Consider the following 21510-nt stretch of genomic DNA (forward strand, 5'->3'; position numbering starts at 1 on the left):
CACATCAATACACTTACATCAATTTAAACAAACAAACAATAAACACACCTTAAAACAAAAACCAACCATACATTATACCGCCAGAGTGCATTAATATAGTAGCTCTTTTGATTTTACAGAACCCAGAGGCCTACTTAGACCCCCAATTATGATTTATTAATTTTACAGACTGATACACAAAAGATTTAAGTGTTTTGTTCAGACTGGTATATACAACTCAAATCATTTGTTTCCCATTGATATATGATGTTTTATGATTTGACAATATTTGGCCGAGATAAACTTATTTGAAAATCTGGAATCTGAGGGTGCAAAAAAAAAAAAATCTAAATATTGAGAAAATCACCTTTGAAGTTGTCCAAATGAATTCTTAGCAATGTATATTACTAATCAAAAATTAAATGTTGATATATTAACAGTAGGACATTTACAAAATATATTCTTGGAACATGATCTTCACTTAATGTTCTAATCATTTTTAGCATTAAAGAAAAATCTATAATTTTGACCCATACAATATATATATATTTTTTTGGCTATTGCTAAAAAATAGACCCCAGTGACTTAAGACTGGTTTTGTGGTCCGGGGTCACATATAAAACGTGAAAATATCTTCACAAATATCTTCTAACTGTTTTTATTAGGTAGTAGGTTGTTCTTGAAGCAAGAATTTCTATTTATGTGAGACATTTTCAGTTGATCATTTTCCTCATTCTTTTTATATTTTACTTTATGTACTGTATGGCACGGGCTATTCTTTTTTTTTTTTATTCAGGAATGTCCATTTAAGAAAAAAAAAATCATGATTTTACAAAAAATATGAAGCAGCACAGCTGTTTTCTACATTGATGATAGTAATAAATGGCTGCTGAAAATTCAGCCTTGTCATCACAGGAATAAATTACATGAAAGAAAAGTAAGTTATTTTAAGTTTAAAATAATAAATCAAATATAATTGAATTTTTATAAAATAAATGAGCATAAAATCTTTTTTCAAAGACATAAAAATCTTGCCACCTTTTGCCACTACCTTTAAATGGCAGTGTATATTTTTAGATTTTAATGCTGGATAAACAAGTATCCACTTTTAAAAACAAATTTTAGATTACCCTTGTTGTCATAATGCGTTCTTTAAGTGAATCTTTAAAAATCTAATATAATTACTCCGTTAAATGTCTCAAAAGGAACATCAATTTTTGACCTCTACATAGTCACTGTATTGATGTATGAATTTGTTAGGCATGACAAAAATGGCAAAGATGATTGACGAGCGGCAACAGGAGCTGACACACCAGGAGCACCGTGTGATGCTGGTCACCTCCATGAACACAGTGAAAGAACTGCTGCCCGTGCTTATATCAGGTAAGAGGCCAGCGAAGTGCTGTGTGTTCGTGTGTGTGTGCCGCCTGCGGTCTCTGTGTGCCAGCTCGTTGATATGGCAACACTGATAATTGGAGCCATTTAACCGCCTTGCGGGGAGGGATAGATTTTTCCCTTCATCCAGTTGGCTTTCTGCTGTTGGCTCAGCAATAAATAGCCAGGTTGATGGCAGCTCATCTGCACATGCAGAAAGGCTTTTAATGTTGATGTTTGCAAATATGTCTACTCATATGGTGATAATTAGTCTGATCTTGATTTGTACAGCAGTTTTAGATGGCCTGTGAAATGAAGGACTGACACAATTGTTTTTTTACACCCATCAGCCATTAAAATCTTTGTGACGACCAAGTGCACTAAGAGTCACGGGGTGGAGGAGGCCTTGAAGAACAGAAACTACACGTTCGAGAAGATGAGCGCCGAAATCAATGAGATAATCAGGGTGCTGCAACTCACTTCATGGGACGAGGATGCCTGGGCCAACAAAGTATGTTTATGTTAAAACACACATACAGTACACGTCTTTCTACAGCTCCACCTTTAACGGTTACACTAAGTTATATCCGCTTCAATGGGTCAAGCAAGTTAAGTGAGCAATTTTCAATTAACTATGTTTATAAACTGTGAACATGACAGTGGGAGCGGTAGAGAGAAGTAAAAATCCCATTCATGGTCCCCATAGAAAAAAGACTTCTAAGGGTACTGTGTCAAGCTTTGTGTAGTTAAAAAAATAAATAAAACAGTCACTGCTGCGCTCTATTGAGACCCTTTGGTGTATCTTTGATTTTCTCCCTGAATGAATGTGACACTCCCATCCTGCTAATGTAATAATCTGTTCCATTTCCAGCACTGTTCACAGTCAGGCTCAGAATTCACTGACTAGGACACAAAAACACAGGCCTAGTAACCAGCAAAGGTGGAAAACATCACCATATACTGTACACATGGCATCAGCGTTTAAACAGAAGATGAATGATCTGCCTTTCAATATTTCATGAAGCCTGCTGAATCATTTGATCCCTCGCTGACTGATGACACCCTTCGCTTGCTTAGCATGCATATTAAATAATCCCATAAGAAATCACTCTACTCTCAAAATCAGTCTCCTGAGCTTTCATTTACTTTGCTGTCACCTCTGATTTTCTGTTTGCCCTGGTATAACTCTGTAAACATGCCTCTTTCTTTTTGCTCTCTTTCTTTTCTGTGTTCTTCCTATAGAAGGTAAGCTCTCCTCTCTCCCGCTTTGTAATGCAACAAACTGCATGCCGGATCATTGTGTTGCTAACTGTATGTGTGTGTTAGTATATTCATTCTTGTTTTGATTGAAGACTTTTTTCTTATCCTGGCTTGTCATTATATAAGGGGTGCTGTATTTCAGAAACCCAGGACCAAAACAAAACAATAAATTGCAATTAGAGGGGTTGTTCTCGGATGTGCCATCACTCACTCTCCTCGTCCATATTTACTCCAGTCTCACATCATCCCTCATTTAGACACTCCGTCTCACAGTTAATCACTAATGTCTGTGTCAGGATGTGACCACTTTTTTACGCTTGGTGTGTGTCTCATGGCTCCCGCTTTACACATTTCCTTTACCCGAATGCTGTCTTAACCAGATTAACTGGTTTTTATGCTCTGTCTCTCCTGATACACAGCTCCTCCCGGTTTTTGCAATGCGGTGAAATTACTTGATGAGTGTATTTTACTTTCATGTTCACGTATTTTTTGTTGAAATAGGAAATTAGGGTGGCGTATATTGGAAAGGTCCTCAGTTTTTTATTAAAATAGCCAATGATCTTTATTTGACCTTATAGTTTAGCAGTAACAGGTGGTTTAGTCATGAGGCACTAGCTACTGCTAGTTAGGAAGAATGTGATTTTCAAGTTAAAGTAAAGATTTGTACAAATTTTGTGACAGTAATTATGCACGTTGCAGACAGAAAAAATCTCTGAGTATATTCATCTACAAAAAAATAACAAGGGGGAAAAAAGTAAAACAAAAAAAATGTTGTTAAATACATGCAAGTTTCATTGGCCCATTTTTATGGACTAAAAATGGATTTTAATGGGCTTAATCTTTTTTTATAAATAATTATTTTTGTTTATACTCCTTGAGAAGAATTTAAATATACTAATTTGCATGTACTAAGAATTAACCTAGTTTTAGAGTATAGCATATGATTAAAGCTCAAAGCCACAAAACTATGATTTTTGCATGAGTCTTTAAACTTCCTTTTAAAGAAAATACACATATATCAGAGATATATACGGAAATGATTTATGTATAACCTTTTAGCTAATCTAGTAATTGTTCTGGCACAATAAAAGAGTTCTGGCACATTTTCAATCTTTTGAATGGAAGTAGCATACATGTAGCATTGGACCCAAAATTGAATTGAAACTCCGTTCTCACTCTATGCCCCCTTGTGCCTTATGACTGACAACATGAAAGATGGATTGACATAGTTATTGCTCTTCAGCTCCTTCATACACACAGCACAAAGTCCATTTGCGGGGAATGATTAATGGAAGAAAAGCCAATCCGTTTCCAGATTCATTTATCGTTTCACTCAAAACTGGAATCAGAAAATTACTTTGACTTGTTTCCTTATCAAGTCATATTAAGTTTTGCATTTATTTTGAAATGCATGAATAACAATTTCAAAGCTTTTGTCTGCCAATAACGTAAGTACAGTTGGCCCAAATCTTTCTTGATTTTATTTATTCTGATAGCCAAAGGGAGACAGATGCTGAATAATGTTAAACTTTCCAGTGTCCTACTCGTGAAGAGTAAGTGCATCATTGTCAGTCATCATTCTGCCTTCATATTGTGATTCTCCACAGCAGGTGCTTGTGATATCTGTCATGAGATCAGGCATATTCAAGCAGAAATTGTTCAAACAGGTCGTCTGACTCCATTATGAAATATTAATCAGGTTTAGAAACCCTGCCCTGTTTCTGAACTACAACAGCATGCGAATAACTAATGCAAGATCAAATTGTAATTTTCTATACACTAACGTTCAAAGTTTGGGGTAGTTTATTTAAGTCTTTATAAGTAGTCTCTGTTCGTGATGGCTATATTTATTAATATTGTGACAGTTATATTGCAAATGATGATGATTATTATTATTACAATTTAAAATAAGAGTTTTCTATTTTTGAACATTACATTTATTCCAGTGATTGGAAAACTGAATTTTAAGCAGTCTTCAATGTGTCACATGGTCCTTCAGAAATCATTTTAATATGCTAATTTGGTTATTATGAAACTTTTGAAATTATTTTCAGTGTTGCAAACAGTTTTGCTGATTAATATTTGTGTGGAAACTGCAAAAACGTCTTTCAGGATTCTTTTATTAATAGAAAGTTTAAAAGAAAAGCATTTATTTGAATAATAAATAATCTGTAATCTTGTAAATGTCTTTACTGTCACTTTTGATCAGTTCAATGCATTCTTTCTAAATAAAAGTAAAAAGTATAAAAGAAAAATCTCACTGACCCCAAACATTTGAACTGTATATAAATGGAAAACCATTTACTACATTGAATGTTGTTTTTGTTATTTTTGTTATTTTTTTATAAATCATATGTGAAGTAAATAGAACAATAAAAACCTGAACAAATGCATAAAACATTTTTCCTGGCTTGCAAATGCAACCCAGCCCTAATGCACACGAATAGGAAATGACTCATCAACTTAGAAATAATGTGATTTGTCTCACTGGATGCTGAAAGGTTGGCTGGAAAGCAGTAGCAGGCAGAGGAAATGGATTGAGCGGATAATTTGTTTTAGCTTAGAGAAGACTCATCGATTATACTTGTGCTTCAGGTTTGCTTCAGGATAACCACAAACTATATTTAAGCTTTTTGATATGGATTTATGAAAGTGGGTTGACATGAATTTAGCTGCATATTTTAGAGACATTTTAACATGCAGTATTTTAGCGGTGAGATGAAGTGCAGTAGGCAGCAGGTGCAGGTGTGAAGGGTTAATTTCCTGCCCGTCTCCCTCTCCTGATTGGATCTGACTGCTGCTTCAGCTGCAAGACTGTCTCCTGCTGGAAATACCACAAGCAAAATCAAAAACTCAATTTGGAAGTCTTTTTAAAGGTCCATAATTGTCTTGTCTTGCTGAATCAAAGACAACAAAGCAAAACTAGATCTGGACATTTTCAGATCAGCATCTGAGTGCTGCCACTCTGAGATACTGTAGCACTGCAATGTCTTTCTGATCTATTAACATGAGCCCTCAAAACCTTGCCACAAGTCAACAGATAAAAAGATGCAAATATGGCTGAAGTACACTGCCCAAAAATGAGAAATGGAAACAAATTTCTCTCAGAAATGATTAGTACATTTCACAAACAATTAAAAAGAAATGCAGGTAACCAGTATTATTTTAGTATTGTTGAGATATACTCTTATTATTTTTATTCATATTTGAAACCAGTTTTAATTGTTATATTTTAAGTTTTCATTTTTATTTTGAAGTTTTAGTTACTTTGTTGTGTGTTTCTGTTGGATATATATATATATATATATATATATATATATATAATATTATTATTATTTATTTTTTTAACGTTTATTTAGTTTTAAGTAACATTTTGGCTAGGGTTTTCATCCTTTTAAATTATTTATTTATTTATTTATATGGTTATAATTTTAGTTTCAGATTTAGTTTTAGTTAACTATAATAACCCTGCATGTAACAGCCTGAACTAAAATTAAATTCAGAAGTATATAAACAAAAATAGTATTTTGTAACCTACTCCAGTCACCTTTGTTTTATTTACAACTTCGAAAAATCATGTTTGCAGTTGCTAAAGTGTTATAGATGGTTGCTTGGGTGTTGCTAGGGTGTTAATAATTACAGCTAAGCAAAAATGATAAGTCTGATCACTTAGAAAACTTACAGCACACATCTCCTCAATAAGCTGTAATATTTTGCGGCAGCAGTATTGAAGGCATGACCTTGATACTCATACTGAACTTAATTTCACACCCATGCCCTTCATTTGTCTTTCAGTGTTATGCTCTTGATATGCTCATTTTTCTGATAATGTGTGCATTGAATGCTTTGCCTGTGCAGATGACTATTGCTTTAGACTGCAGTAAAGAGGAGCGCCATATGCATGGCTGAGTTACTGAACCAGACGGGTTCTCCTTCAGATGTGTGTGTGGTGTAATGGAGTGTGAAGTGGTGATTATGTGGGCCGCTCTCGCACTCAGTGTGCTCAGTGTGTGTGATTGAGAGAGGCAGAGGCTCCTCTTGCCCATCAGAGGGAAAGAGCTGCAGAGCCCCCTCCCTTCAGCATCTACTCCTTCATATGCACATCAACTGCAACTGTAACAAAAAGCTGTAACTGCTCGGATCCATGCTATGACATCCTGCCCTGTGGGCCAATATGACAGACATTACTGACTTACACACTCTTTCTCTCTGAAGGACACAGAGGCCATGAGGAGAGCGCTAGCACTGATCGAGTCAAAGATGGGTCAGGCTAAAGGCTGGCTGAGGGACCCTAACGGTCTACCAGGTAATATACTTTCAGTCAAAACTTCTGAAGTAATAAGACCAGTTATTAAATCTGTGCTGTGAAAATTGCTCATTTTTCAGCAACTTTTGGATCTGAGCAAATGCACACGATCCATAACATATATGCATTAATGACACTGTAATAATATTACCTTTGTAATCATTGGGAAGAAGGAGGCGGGAACCGGCGCACAATAAATGAAACTTTAATAATTCAAAAATAAACACAAAACAGCGCTCCAGCCCATCACGAACGACTGGTGCGCATAAATAAAAACCAAAACATAAAATAATGTCCCAGGCCTGGTCCTCTCTCGTCCTTCACTATAGTCGCTCCAGTTTTATATCCTTCCATCTCATAAGTGGGACTCCATACCGGCGGTGGGGCGCAGGTGTAGCTCATCTGCAATCACTACACCTGGCCTCACTCCTTGTTCCCACGCCTCTCGGCCCCGCCCCACTCGCCACAGACACCTTTTTTGGATCTGCATCTGTTTTTACATGCTAAGAGAGCATGTACTGTGCAATGGAGCCGTTTGATTATATGTGTCAGGGAGAATGATTATATGATGAGAAAAAGGGTTAATAAAAACAAAATATGTATTTTTTTAAAGTTACAATTCTTTTAAAGAAAAAATATTTTCCAATTAAAACACTTCCCTGATTTTAAGAGAAAATTTGATATAGCCCTTCTAAACAGTCCTGTGTGGCATATGCTACTGCTCAAAAGTTTTTTTGGGATGTTTTTGAAATAAGTATTTTATGCTCACTAATGCTACATTTATTTGAACAGAAATATTGTGAAGTATTATTCAGATTTCAATGCACAATTTTATTCAGCTTTCTTACTGAATAAAAATATGAAATTCTTTTTTAAAAAACAAAATATTACAGACCCCAAATCTTAGTGTACACAAACATATACACTTGAAGTACCATTTGGGGCTAAATTAGTACAAAGGTATTCATTTTGAAAGGATATGCCCCAGTGACAGCTTTTGCTTTATTATGTACATAATATTTGTGTAATCTTCATGATTTTAATTGATCTGGGTTAGAAGTATGTGGTGGCCTAACACTAGGTCTGTGACACCTGCAGGAGATCCAGGAGAGCATGCGCTGCGTCACATACTGGATGAAGCAGGAAAAGTGGGTGAGCTTTGTGCGGGGAAAGAGAGAAGAGAGATCCTGGGAACAGCCAAGACCTTGGGCCAGATGACCGATCAGGTGTCAGATGTGCGCGCCAGGTACACCCCCTTCAGGAGCACCTGGAGAAAAGGCCGAATTATAAACACAGCCCATTATACTGCTGATTCAACCAACTGTGAGATTCCTGAGTTCAGCATTTCACACTGAGAGCCAGATGCCTCCACATGTTCCTATAGCGCTCGCGTGACCTGAATTATGCATTAATGCAGCTGTTTGCTGTTCATAACTATGTCCATCATCCTTTATACAACATATTACCCCTGTGTGATGTGTCTCAGGGGCTGTAACTGCTTCTAATTTACAACACGAGAAAGTGTGTCAGGTTTTTCAATAAGCACAGTTTAGACGTTGTTTGTTAGCGGGCTAATTCTCCGGGGATTGTTTATCCCTGACTGCTGAGTACAGGAGATGGAAGGAACGGGGTGGTACAGTTCGGGTCCATGTGTCAAGGATGTTGAAAGCTGGAGTGAAAGTGAAAGATCAGACGCTGGGCTCCGACTTCATTAGAAAGAGTCAAGGAAAGCAGATTAAAGGCTGAAGGGCCGGATAATCAGCGGCTGCCCCGGCCCACTGATCACTCTCACACACGGGGGCTCTTTACACTGACCTTCACATGCAGTTCAGATGCTTTTCCTCTTGAATTTCCATGTTTAATCAATGTTAACGGGTGGTCAGAGAAATCTTAATGTATTACAAAGTCATTCTGTTCTCCAGTTGATTTTGTGATCATGAAAACGAATGACTGTTCTATTTTTGTTGTTTATTCTTTATATATGTTGTTTCTTCAGAGGTCAGGGTGCTACCCCTATGGGTATGCAGAAAGCTCAGCAGGTGGGACAGGGTTTGGATATTCTGGTGGGGAAAGTGGAGAACGCAGCTCGGAAACTGGAGGCCCTGACCAATGCCAAACAGGCCATTGCCAAAAGAATCGACACGGCCCAGGTAAGTCTTGAAGCGTGTTTTGAGTCCTTTAATTTACAGAGCAGCTTATTTCTGCTATGAAACAAGGTCTCGGCTTTAAAATCGTGTCTTTTTTTTAATAAAGCCAAACAATAAATTCAGTTCTGTGACTCTTTAATGTGTCGTGACAGATCGCTGTATTGCCTCAGTTCAGGCGGCACACGTGAACTGATCTTTTCATATGAACTTAAAGCACAAAATAAACATGAATGAACATCAGAACGTATTTTATTTCAACAGCAGAAAGACATCAACACACAGCATTTTTAATACACACATCTACTCTCTCCTGTCTGATTTGTTTGTTGGGCAAGATGACGGATTCAGGGTTCAAGACTCAACAACAGAAAAGGCAACAAGTACCACAATTTGTACCAAAACAAATTTATACCCAATATTACCAACGCAACTGACTTTCTTTTAAGCTATTTAGTTATATTTACAGATTTAAAGAGATGGTATATGCATCCCAGAGGATGTGTGGGTACTTAAAATGGATAGTCATAATTACAGACATGTCTTCATTTAAATAGATGTTACATAAATCTGTCTGGACTGATGTTATTTAGTGGAGATGTGCTGTGACTCCTAAGTATTTAAAGGGTGGATAACTGAAAAACAGAAAGAATGCCTTTACTTTGTGCTGTCTGTGCTGTGACAGACAACAGCAATGTGTGGTTATATAACAGACTGGTTCCTTATGCTGAATGACAATATGACTCTAAATATTCTGATAATAAAGGAACAGAAGAGTCTTGAGAGTGTTCTGTGAGATTAGGTTTGAAGGTACTGCTAACGAACTATTAGGTTTAGTTCTAGTGATGCGAAATAAATTAAAAACTGAATTTACTGATCAAATAAAATACAATAAAAATAAAATCTAAAATCAATGAACACAGCACACATTTAGGTGTGAAAGGAATGTGACTTGTAACTGAACTTGTTGTGTGAATGGTTGTTTCTGTAAAGAGCTGGCTGGCTGATCCTAACGGCGGTCCCGAGGGGGAAGAGAACATCCGGGCTCTTCTGGTGGAGGCCAAGCGCATCGCTGACCTGTGTGAAGATCCTAAAGAGAGAGACGACATCCTGCGCTCCATCAGCGAGGTCGCAGGACTCACTGCGAGACTGGTTGAGCTTCGTAAAATGTAATCCTAGATCTAAAGTACATAGAGTTGAGAGTCCTTTAATTTACAGGAACGTTCCAAGTGTTCTTTCCACTGTCAAAGAACAGATTGTTTACAGCTTGATCTAATTCATGCCGGCCTGTCATGATTAGATCATGTTGTGACTTTGATCAGCACATGAGGAAAAATGTGAACTTGATAAACCACTATCATGCTCACTTTTAGGAAACATTATGTAACCAAGATAATGTGCCTGATGTGACTCCTAGTGCTTTCATAATATTATGAAACATTTTACTATAAATAAGTTAGTAAGTTTTTTTTAAGGAAATAATATTTACTCAGAAACAGTGTATTCAGTTGGTTAAAAGTGTCAGTACAGACAATTATGATTGTACAAAAGAAAAAAAAAAACGTTTTTTTTTTTTTTTTTTTTTTTTTGTGCCATAGGGGTAAAGGAGATACTCCTGAGGCTAGAGCGCTGGCCAAACAGATTGGCACAGCTTTGCAGAACTTGCAGGCAAAGACTAACCGTGCCGTGGCCAACATGAGACCTGCCAAGGCCGCTGTTACACTAGAGGGCAAAATGGAGCAGGCCTTGCACTGGATCAACAACCCTGGAGTGGACGATCATGGAGTAGGTGGGTGGCAGGATGAGGTGAAACATTACTCCTTAAATGGGACACAAAAATCAATAACTATTATATCTGTATCTGTTACTAGTGTAGTCAAATCCTCATCTGGTCATCGGAGGCCATTACTTTTCCCCCAAAGGATAACACTGGCATATTGAATGACTTATTCATACGTATGGAACTAGGCACTTGACTCTGGACCTTTATGTGATGTGACAGATGGCCATTTCCTCTGTCCCTGTTGTATTTATGTTCATACTTAAAATATTTCTAACCATAAATAGCTGCTTCGTGTCCCAGGTCATGTTACGTTCAGGTTAACTTAGTCTTGGAGTAACTTTAGACCAGAGCTGCACAGTTTAGTACCAGGGCTTGTCCCAATTCACATATTTACACTAGTTTGTACTTCGCTCGTGATAGGGAAAATCCATACTTATTAATTATTTAATTACTTATGAATTCATTGTTAATTATCCTTAATAATTTAAAAAAACGGCTATGGCACAGATTCTCAATTTTAAATCCACCAGAAACGGTAAACTATCTGGGCACCTAGGGCTTTTTATTTTAATATACTATCATTTTGGATGCACTCTTTATCTAATAATGGCGTACTTGGATACTGATATTGCATACTATATAAGTGGTATGTTATTACTTTCAAGTGAAGTAAATTAGTTTGTTATGGAGCAAAAACATATATTTTTTTTATACCAGCAAATAGAGATACTAATGTAGTGCTAATTTAATAGTGCTGAATTATTAGCCAGTCAGTAAAAAAAGAAAAGAAAAAGAAAATGGTGTATGATTGTCACATTATTGGCAATTTCAAATCATAAAGCAGCTGTTGCCCTCCACTTGGTAAAATGAATGAATAATGAATGTACTGTATGAATATATCCACACAAAACAAATGCCATTGTGTTTGTAAGTAAAGCATAGTAGGTTGTCTAGGGATAATTAACATATGTAATAATTAAACAATTATTTTCCACAATTATTATAACCACCCAATTGATAGATATCTTGGTTTAAAAATTAACATTTTAGTGCAAATTAATAATTCTCACTGCATATTTATCTGGTACATCACATCTGGTTTGGCACTCACGTATGGATTATGAATAAAACACTACCAATGTTTTATTCTCAGAAAAGATGGCTTGAAACATAATGTTTCTATTATGATTATAGCTTCTTTATAAAGGGATAGTTCACCCAAAATGGAAACTTCTGTCATTAATTACTCATCTTCATGTCGTTCCAAACCTGTCAAACCTTCATTCATCTAGGTTGAGGACTGACACAGAAAAGGTTAATTGTTGATGAAGTCGTTATTTTAGGGGTTTTTTTGCTCAAAAAGTATTCTCGTAGCTCCATATCATTACAGTTGGCCACATGGGCTATTTTAACCTTGTCGTTTGTATCTTTCTTGGCCTTGAAAGTGATGTTGCGTTGCTGTCTTCAGGGTCAGAAAGCTCTCTGATTTCATCCAAAATATCTTCATTTGTGTTCTGAAGATGAACCAAGTTCTTACCGGCTCGGAACGACATGAGTGGAAGTAATTAATGACATTTAATGATTAATGTTTTTTGGGTAAACCATCCCAAAGCAATTTGTTGGTTAATGTCCCTGAAGAGACTGTCTGTTTGTCCAAACAGTAATAGAATGGAGTATGGAGTGTTTGAGAAACCTGTTTGATTGTTTCAGCTAGAAATGACTCATTTCCTCATTAAATTTGAATGGGAGCTTGTCATGTCTCTGTCTGTAGGCCAGGCTGCCATTCGAGGGCTGATAGCGGAAGGCCGCCGGCTGGCCACCTCTCTACCAGGGCCGTACAGACAGGATCTGCTAGCAAAGTGTGAGCGAGTGGAGCAGCTGATGATGCAGTTGGCAGATCTTGCGGCGCGGGGAGAGGGAGAGAGTCCTCAGGCGCGCGCTGTGGCTGCTCATCTCCTGGAGGCAATTAAAGTAAGGCATCGTGTCCCCCTTTTCTATTAAAAGATCCGGCTATCTTTCGCACACAGCAGGTGTGGGTGAAGCATAATCAGATGTTTAGATCTTCTCAAATGTTATGTGCAGAGGTCAGATCTGCTGGCTCTAGAGGAATGCAGTACACAAAGCACCAGGGCTTTCAGCTCAATGTTATATATAAGCAAATGCCGCCCACTGCTGGAAAATATTTGCACTACACAATATTTTTTCCTATTCTGCTTCAAGCAAATGACTTGAAACAATTTTTTTTTTAAATACATAAACTGTACACATAAATAAATCATCTCATATTTTTCTTTCAAGGATCTGAAGGCGAAGATGCAGGAAGCAATGACCCAGGAGGTGTCCGACGTTTTCAGTGATACGACCACACCAGTTAAACTCCTGGCTGTGGCAGCAACGGCGCCTCTTGAGGCCCCCAACAGAGAGGGGGTCCGTTGCCTATACACCTGTTTTAAACGGAGCACAGCTTGCATTTCAGTATCATATGAAATATGCTAAGTCACACAAAGCATTCCAAGGCCTAAACCTAATTGTAAATAGACTTAAGCCATTTTTAGAAATAAATAAACACTTCTGGTTCTTATGGTTAATTATTTTGAAGGAATGCCCAAAATCATCATTTTATACCTCGTCAGAAATGCATACAAACATACTCATAGTCATTATTATAGTTGTTATATGTTTTTATTATAGTTATCTAATACAAAAAAAAATGTTTTGTTAATTTAACTTGAAGTCCTTAAATAACTAAAACGAATTAAGCTACAAAAACAAAATAAAAAATAGAAATTATAAAGACATATAAAATACTAATTAAAATGACAAAAAACCCCAGCAAAATTACTAACACTACTACTAAATTAACAGCAAAATTACTAACACTACTACTAAATTACTACAAAAAATTATTAAAGTGAAATGTGAAAATTACATTTTCATTCTAAATATATACAAAAACTATAATAGTATATACATAAAATGGAATTATTGATTATAAAATAAGAATTATAATTCATTTAGAGTTGTTCCCCTCTAGGTGTTTGAAGAAAGGGCGTCTAACTTTGAGAATCATGCCAGTAGACTGGGTGCTACAGCGGAGAAGGCCGCCGCGGTGGGAACAGCCAATAAGAGCACAGTGGAGGGCATCCAGGCGGCTGTGAAATCAGCCAGAGATCTAACACCTCAGGTATGCAGCTCATACATGTATATGCATGGACCGCCCGCTCTGTGCTTATGCCAGAGCTACTTTAAGGGCCGTAATGGAGTGCTTGGCCTGATAGCTGGACATTAGCCACAGTATCACGTCTCCAGGGGCATTCAAGCTTTTTGAGTCCAGATACTACCAAATATGATGATGATCTCATTCTTAAAATAAGACTTGTATTGAGTGTAAATTATGAGGATGTTTCTAAAGTAACTAGCTTCTATGTTGTCACAGTACTAAAGTCAAAACAAATGAGCTTTTTTTATCACAGGAATAAATTACACTGTAAATAAAATATAAAAATACAGAAAAAAAATTAATTTTAATATTGTGCAGCATTACAGTTTTACTTATTTTGATCTTTTGATCAAATAAATGGTGAGCATAAGAGACCCTTTAAATTTGTTTTAAACATTTTACCTACCACACTTACTTTGAACAGCTATTATTATAATTCAGTATTATTGTAATTCAGGAAATATAAACCTTTAAAATAACCTTTATTTCTTTGTTAAAAAGTGGGACTTTATACAAGTTTTATAGATTAAAAAGTAAAAAAAAAAAAAAAGAAAAACAAAGAAATATTGGTGCACAGCATTTTTTTGTTTTACTGTTTATTAATAATTCAACCAATAACAGCTCTCAGAAGGAGTACCATTAAGCAGAGTTTGACACGTTGATCTATCTTTTGCTGTACTCATGAGCAGGTCACTTCTGCTGCACGCATTTTGCTGAAGAACCCTGGCAACCAGGCTGCATATGAACATTTTGAGACCATGAAGAACCAATGGATTGACAACATTGAAAAAATGACCAGTAAGCAAAAGCTCATATCACATAAAATACCACATCAAATCTTTAGAAATTCTTTCAAATATGCGCAATCTTTATTTCAGGTCTTGTGGATGAAGCCATTGACACAAAATCCCTCTTGGATGCATCAGAAGAGGCCATTAAGAAAGACATTGATAAATGCCGGGTGGCAATGGCTAACGTTCAGCCCCAGATGTTGGTTGCAGGGGCCACCAGCATTGCCCGGCGGGCTAACCGGGTCCTTCTGGTGGCCAAACGGGAAGTGGAGAACTCGGAGGACCCGAAATTCAGAGAACTGGTCAAAGCTGCTTCAGATGAACTTGGTAGAACAATCTCACCCATGGTTATGGCTGCTAAAGCCGTGGCAGGAAACATCCAGGATCCAGGTCTTTTTTTTTATTTAAGATTTTCTGTATAAATTCTGTAGAAATCAATTTCTCATATTACTGACAGAAACCTTTTTCGCCTAATGATCAGGTTCACAAAAGACCTTCCTGGACTCTGGCTACAGGATCTTGGCTGCTGTTGGGAAAGTCAGGGAAGCCTTCCAGCCTCAGGAGCCTGACTTCCCACCTCCACCTCCAGACCTTGATCAGCTGCATGTAGGTCAAATTAAAGCATCAATTCAGGTCTTAAAGGGACAACTCTGTCCTCATTTACTCACCAATATGATTCCATCAGGTCAGTGATGATCAGGCTCCTCCCAAACCACCCCTCCCAGAGGGAGAGGTTCCTCCCCCGAGACCTCCACCCCCAGAGGAGAAAGACGAGGAGTTCCCGGAGCAGAAAGCCGGTGAGATGGTGAGCGAGCCGATGATGGTGGCGGCCAGGCAGCTACACGATGAGGCCCGTAAATGGTCCAGTAAGGTGAGTGGAACTATTCGTTTTCATTCATCACGACATCATTCCTTGTTGTTCTTTAGAAACACATTATGGTTCAGAAGTTTGGGGTCATCAAGATTTATTTATTTTTTTAATTCAACAAATGTATACTTTTATTTAGCGTGGATTCATTCAGTTGATCAACAATGACTGACTTTTATATAATGTTACCAAACATTTTTTTATTTCAAATAAACGTTGTTCTTTTGAACTTTCTATTCATCCAAGGGCCAGTCTTTTGGCGTTAAAATAGCACTGTCTTACTAAAGACGCGCAGTGACAAATTAGCACTGAAAGGTAGTGGACAGAGTTATGTTTGCGCATGACCTTATTGAATATGCATTCATAGGAGTTTCCATTTCAGACGCAAAATTTATGGGAGGAGAGTATTCAAATGAATCACACAATGAGATTTACTAATGTTTGCGTTTGTCAAATTACTGCTATTTGCGCCATTATTTAATGTCCAAAAAAGCATGTCTTAAACTACAGTATTTCGCGCTTGGCTGCAATTATTGTTGCTAGGAGGAAGCACCAGAGAGAACAGAGAGCATGTGGTAGAAGGAAGAAGATTTTTTCCTCGCGTATTAATTTATTTGGAATGCCAGAAAAACACATTATCTGAACATAGTTTGCCAAGCCATGTTATTTTTAATTTGCTTAAGGAAATAAAAGACTTGGAACCTTCAACTAGGAGCAACACAAATCCAGGTCTATCAACACTTCTTGAAACCTTCATTTTTCATGTACTTTCATGTAGGATCTTTTTTTTTTATGAACTGTGGCTTCTTTATTTCTTAATTCTTTATTTGCGACTACGCTGCACTTAGTACAATGCGTTGGTCGATATGTAAATGAGATGTTGTGTCCGTGTTCTTTATTTTGCACGTTGTTAGTAAATCACCCGGAGAGTTAAACTGAATCTCACAAAAGACTGTCAAGATGAAAATGACAAAGTTAATGAAAAAACTAAATTATGTGTTCAAATGTTTGAGATGCACTTTGTGTTCTTGTCTGCTTTTTATGATTGTGAAATGTTGCCTTTGTTGAACTCTTGAGTGTTTTTGTTGTCTTAAACCTGAAATGAGGAAATCTTCTTTGATGATTCCAGTTTCAGGGGGAAAAAGAACGGAAACTGTCATCTATGAAAGAAATGTTTGCATGCTCTAATGTTTTAACAAGTAGACTCATTTTTTTTTTTACCATAGTAATAGAGCAATACATCACTTTTCTTAGCAGCTTTATCCCAAAAGAGCTTCTGCTATGAAACGAGACCGACAGGACTGACAGAGTTAACTTTAACTAATGTCTTCTACAGTGGATGTGATACCAACTAGAACTAGTGCAGAGCTGATACAAGCTCATTACAATGGCTTGTGTAGCAGTCTACTTCAAATCAGGTGACCATAGTGAGTGTTTGACATACTGGTTGTGTCGTTGTCCTTTTGCGGATATTTCTGTGCTATTTCTTCTATTTCTATAATAGTTGAACAGTCCCTTCGTGGCTTTCTCTTGGTCCTTGTGAAAACTATTTGTTCTCTTGCGTATTAAATGGTCTTTCCCTGTTTGTATCTACACACAGCCCCATTTATTGTTCGTTTAGTTATTATAATAACTTTACTAAATTGAATAAATTGCAAAAACTGGGAATAGCTATATTATTGAAATACTGAGATCTCGCAGATAGATAGACCGATACAATACCATTCGAAAGTTTAGGGTCAGAAAGATTTTTTGTTTTTTTTGAGTATCTTATGCTCACTAAGGCTGCATTTGTTTGTTTGAAAATACAGTAAGATACCATACAGTATTGTGCAATATTATGAGTTTTAAATAACTGTTTTCTATTTTAATATATTTTAAAATGTAATTTATTCAAGTGATGGCAAAGCTGAATTTTTAGCAGTCCTTACTCCAGCCTTCAGTCTCACATGATCCTTCAGAAATCATTCTAATATGCCGATTTGCTGCTCAACAAAGATTTTCTTATGTTGTGCTGCTTAATATTTTAGGATTTTTTTATGAATAGAAAGCTTAAAAAAAAGTTTATTTGAAATAGGAAACTTTTGTAATATTAAAATTGTCATTTTTTAATTTAAATCCATCCATTAAAAAAAAATGCACACAAAGAACACCAACATTAAACCCAGACTTTTAACTTGGAAATTATGGTATAACTATTTTGGCTGCTATAAATAGCATTTTTGTGAGAACAGTCTCATAAATGTTTAAAAAAAATCTTTATTCAGTAATAATGAATGGTTGGAAAATGTAAAAGAAAAATATCAGGACAATTTAATGGAAAACTTTGAGGACAATCTCTATAAAACAATTGATAAGGAGTATTTTTAGGTTAAGTATCAATTCATTTAATTCAATTTGAAAAATAAACTCATTGTAACACAATCCGTCAAAGCTATTGCATTTCAACTTTTTGGGAGCTTTGCTTGTTTGCTCTCTGTCCAAATTAAAATCCCAGTTTCTATCCTCAAGTTTAAGTGAGAATAGATCAGTTTCATGATTTTCAGTTGACATTATAAATGCTGTGGCAGACGGTACCGAGCAGGACCCAGAATGCTGCCCCTCCCAGCTATCCTAAACCCAGATGTTCCCACAATCATGTCGTCCTGGGAATCTCCATGCAGTACCTCGTACTAACTCTGTCCTTCTTTCTCCATGCTGGCTCCTTCCTCCCCCTCCTCCCCAGCCTGCCCAGCCTGAAGTGACAGACGAGGGTTTTGAGGCCGCTGAGGCGGAAGTAGATATAGACGATGAGGATGAATTCACTGACAACGAAGATGATTTTGAGCCAGAGCTACTCTTAATGTCTTCCAATCAGCCAGTTAACCAGCCCATTTTGGCTGCAGCCCAGACTTTGCACCAGGAGGCTAGCAAGTGGTCCAGTAAGGTACTTTGTTTTCCGGCCCTGGTGGGCCACAGCATCCCTTCTGCATCCAGATATTACTGTGGGAATGCTGAAACCAGATAGCTGCTGCTGCTGCTGTTGTTGCTTCACACTTGGGTCCGGTGTGTTTTTTTGCTGCTGGGGTTGCCAATGACCGCGACTGGAATGGCAAGTTTGTTGTGCATTTCTTGGACAAACTGATACTGGCTTCACAAGTCACTTCCCTGCTCATTTCTGATAGTTGTCATGCCTCTGTGCCCCGATTTAAACAAGGAGCCATTCACTCAACCGCTGCTGCCAAACACTCTGCTTTTGCCAACCTGTGAAGCCATGGATGACAGTTTCCCAATGACTTCGGAAATTACATGTGTTGAAGTCATGTCACATGCCTGTTTGTTTGTTGCACACTTTTTCTAACCATTTAAATGAACCATGTAAAAGCAATTGAAGGATGTTACATTTTAACACAAACTTTGCATGCCTGTGTATAAACATAACTGTCTCACTAAATGATTATGCAGAATTCTTCAAGGTTTTTTTTATTTTTATAATTATGATACATTTGTTAGATGGGCACCATATTGTTCACGAGCTGGAGGAAAATACAGATTCTACAGAGCCCCTAAAGTTATGTATGCAGAAAAAATGCCCTCAGAGTTTCTTGTGCACACAGGATAACTACGGAAACTTTAAGGCCATATCCACACGTATACGGGTATTTTTATAAACTGAGTTTTTCCTTCTTCCATTTTAAAAAAAAAACTTCATTCACACAAAAAAACGCATGCTATGAAGCACTGTCAGGAGCATGTCAAACCAACAGGTGACGATATGATCTCAACCGTAAAGCCATGTTGGCCAATCATAAACCTGAAAAAGTTTCCAGTAGGTGGAGATAACCGTGCATACTTCAACGCAGGTGGCAAGGAAGTCGACCAGAAGTTGAAGTCGGCTGGGTGCCGCCATCTTGTAGCAGAACTTCACTTGCGTTAGCATTCCCATTGACTCCCATTCATTTTGCCGTCACTTTGACAGCGAATAACTTTACATCTGAGGCGTTTAAAGACTCCGTTTGTCCATTATTTATTTCTAAAGATACACGACAATGTATAATAAAGGGCTCCATTACCTTCTATGTTACATTATGGCCCCGTAGAAACCGTTTTTGTAAAAATAGGCTAACGATTGCGTCATAACCACGCGACTCTCTGACGCATTACCGTACAGACAGGAGGAGAAGCTCGCAGGGAATTAACTTAATATGGCGTACTGGCGTTATATTTTAAAATACTATACAAAATAATTAATCAGAATACTTACTCCTGCTCACTCACGACAAACTCCCCGCTCAAGCTCGCCGTCTCTGCAAGATTAACGATTGCAGTTTGCACGCACAGCTACTAGAAGATTTACATCTGTCAGACAGGTTGCTGACGTCATCAAGCTTAGTTTGAGTCTGCGCGTCAGAAACGGAAGTGCTAAAAAACGCTAAAAATGGACTTCATTTGTCTCAATTGAGTTCCAATGGGGTCGCTGTGTCCATTTCTTTTACTGTCTATGCTTCAACGTCACAAGCCAAAATCTCCGGTTTCACTGTCTACACGATAACACTACAACCAAGGTTTTTGAAAATCGTCAGCCCTGCAGGACTTCAGTTTCAGTAACCAGTAATGATGCTACTTTTGCGTTTGGATGAATGGCCAAACGGTGTAGAAAAGCTGCAGTTTTGAAAATAACTGCGTTCGTGTGGGCAGGGCCTAATATTTCCATCACAGATAAAAAATAAATAAAAAAACTATGAAAAAGAAAAAAGGTGTAATTTTTATTGTATAATCTTCCAAACTTTTTTCTTGCAATGATGAGATATAAATTCTCAATTGCAAGGAGTAAATTCAGAATTTAGTTAACTTCCTTTAATTACGTTTTGGAAACAAAATAAATAAAATGTTTTTTTTTTCATGGCAGAAATTAGCTTCCATACTTTCCCACAAGTGTGAGAAACTTAAATGTGCTAACAAAAAAAACATGATGGGAAACACCCAGACCGGAAAAGTATATTTACAAAACAGTAGCAAGCATACAGATGCTTTTCCGTGTGCACAGAAATTTTTTTTGTTCACATGTTTCTCATATTTTTTCCTTCAAATGTGACTTCAGAAGACATGATAAACCTATACTAATTTCAGTACGGCATGACTGATGTGCACTGGATGAAAATGACATGATTCTAAACACCATTTGTTTGTCTTTGTGACATTTTCAAATGTTAAGATTATAGAAGTTAGATACCTAGATCTCATCATCAATCACAGATTAAGAACAGGCAAAAGTGATCTACATGAACAGCAACCGACTCTATAGGAAGGAAAAGTATGTAGTTATTTTAGATTTTACCTGTGTTTGCCAAAGTACGTCTGTAATCAAACCCTTATTTTAAGTCCTTATGCTATGTCCACATGGGTTTTTTTCCTCTTAGGGTAATGACATCATTGGAGCAGCTAAGCGCATGGCCCTGCTCATGGCGGAAATGTCTCGTCTAGTGCGTGGAGGCAGTGGGAATAAACGTGCCCTCATTCAGTGCGCCAAGGACATCGCCAAGGCCTCTGATGAGGTCACGCGGCTGGCTAAAGAGGTAGCCAAGCAATGCACTGACAAACGGATTCGCACAAACCTCTTGCAGGTCAGTGGCACAAATATCAAATTGTTTCGCTTATCAAGTACATTGCTCCTCTGTGAACTCTGGAATGTTTATTCCAGGTTTGTGAGCGTATCCCAACTATTAGCACTCAGCTGAAGATCCTGTCCACAGTAAAGGCCACTATGCTGGGACGTACAAACATCAGTGAGGAAGAATCTGAGCAG

The 21510-nt window shown here is 37.3% G+C and overlaps 1 protein-coding gene across 4 annotated transcripts in view; it reads left to right on the top strand.

Moving 5' to 3' along the window:
* vcla (vinculin a) overlaps window positions 1-21510 on the top strand; it is a 37171-nt gene that overhangs the window by 13683 nt on the left and 1978 nt on the right. The window contains exons 5-21 of one of the 4 annotated variants that reach the window (XM_052572817.1): window positions 1240-1362; window positions 1704-1864; window positions 6826-6919; window positions 8018-8165; window positions 8916-9069; window positions 10057-10232; window positions 10662-10852; window positions 12618-12817; window positions 13145-13273; window positions 13881-14030; window positions 14756-14864; window positions 14945-15247; window positions 15339-15463; window positions 15543-15728; window positions 18451-18651; window positions 21125-21328; window positions 21406-21510. In XM_052572817.1, coding sequence (XP_052428777.1) covers window positions 1240-1362; window positions 1704-1864; window positions 6826-6919; window positions 8018-8165; window positions 8916-9069; window positions 10057-10232; window positions 10662-10852; window positions 12618-12817; window positions 13145-13273; window positions 13881-14030; window positions 14756-14864; window positions 14945-15247; window positions 15339-15463; window positions 15543-15728; window positions 18451-18651; window positions 21125-21328; window positions 21406-21510 — 2759 coding nt within the window. The remainder of the gene's footprint in view (window positions 1-1239; window positions 1363-1703; window positions 1865-6825; window positions 6920-8017; window positions 8166-8915; window positions 9070-10056; window positions 10233-10661; window positions 10853-12617; window positions 12818-13144; window positions 13274-13880; window positions 14031-14755; window positions 14865-14944; window positions 15248-15338; window positions 15464-15542; window positions 15729-18450; window positions 18652-21124; window positions 21329-21405) is intronic. The other 3 variants (XM_052572818.1, XM_052572819.1, XM_052572820.1) reach the window with 3 other exon arrangements.

The sequence above is a fragment of the Carassius gibelio genome, chromosome B13, assembly GCF_023724105.1.
Source record: "Carassius gibelio isolate Cgi1373 ecotype wild population from Czech Republic chromosome B13, carGib1.2-hapl.c, whole genome shotgun sequence".
NCBI lineage: Eukaryota > Metazoa > Chordata > Actinopteri > Cypriniformes > Cyprinidae > Carassius > Carassius gibelio.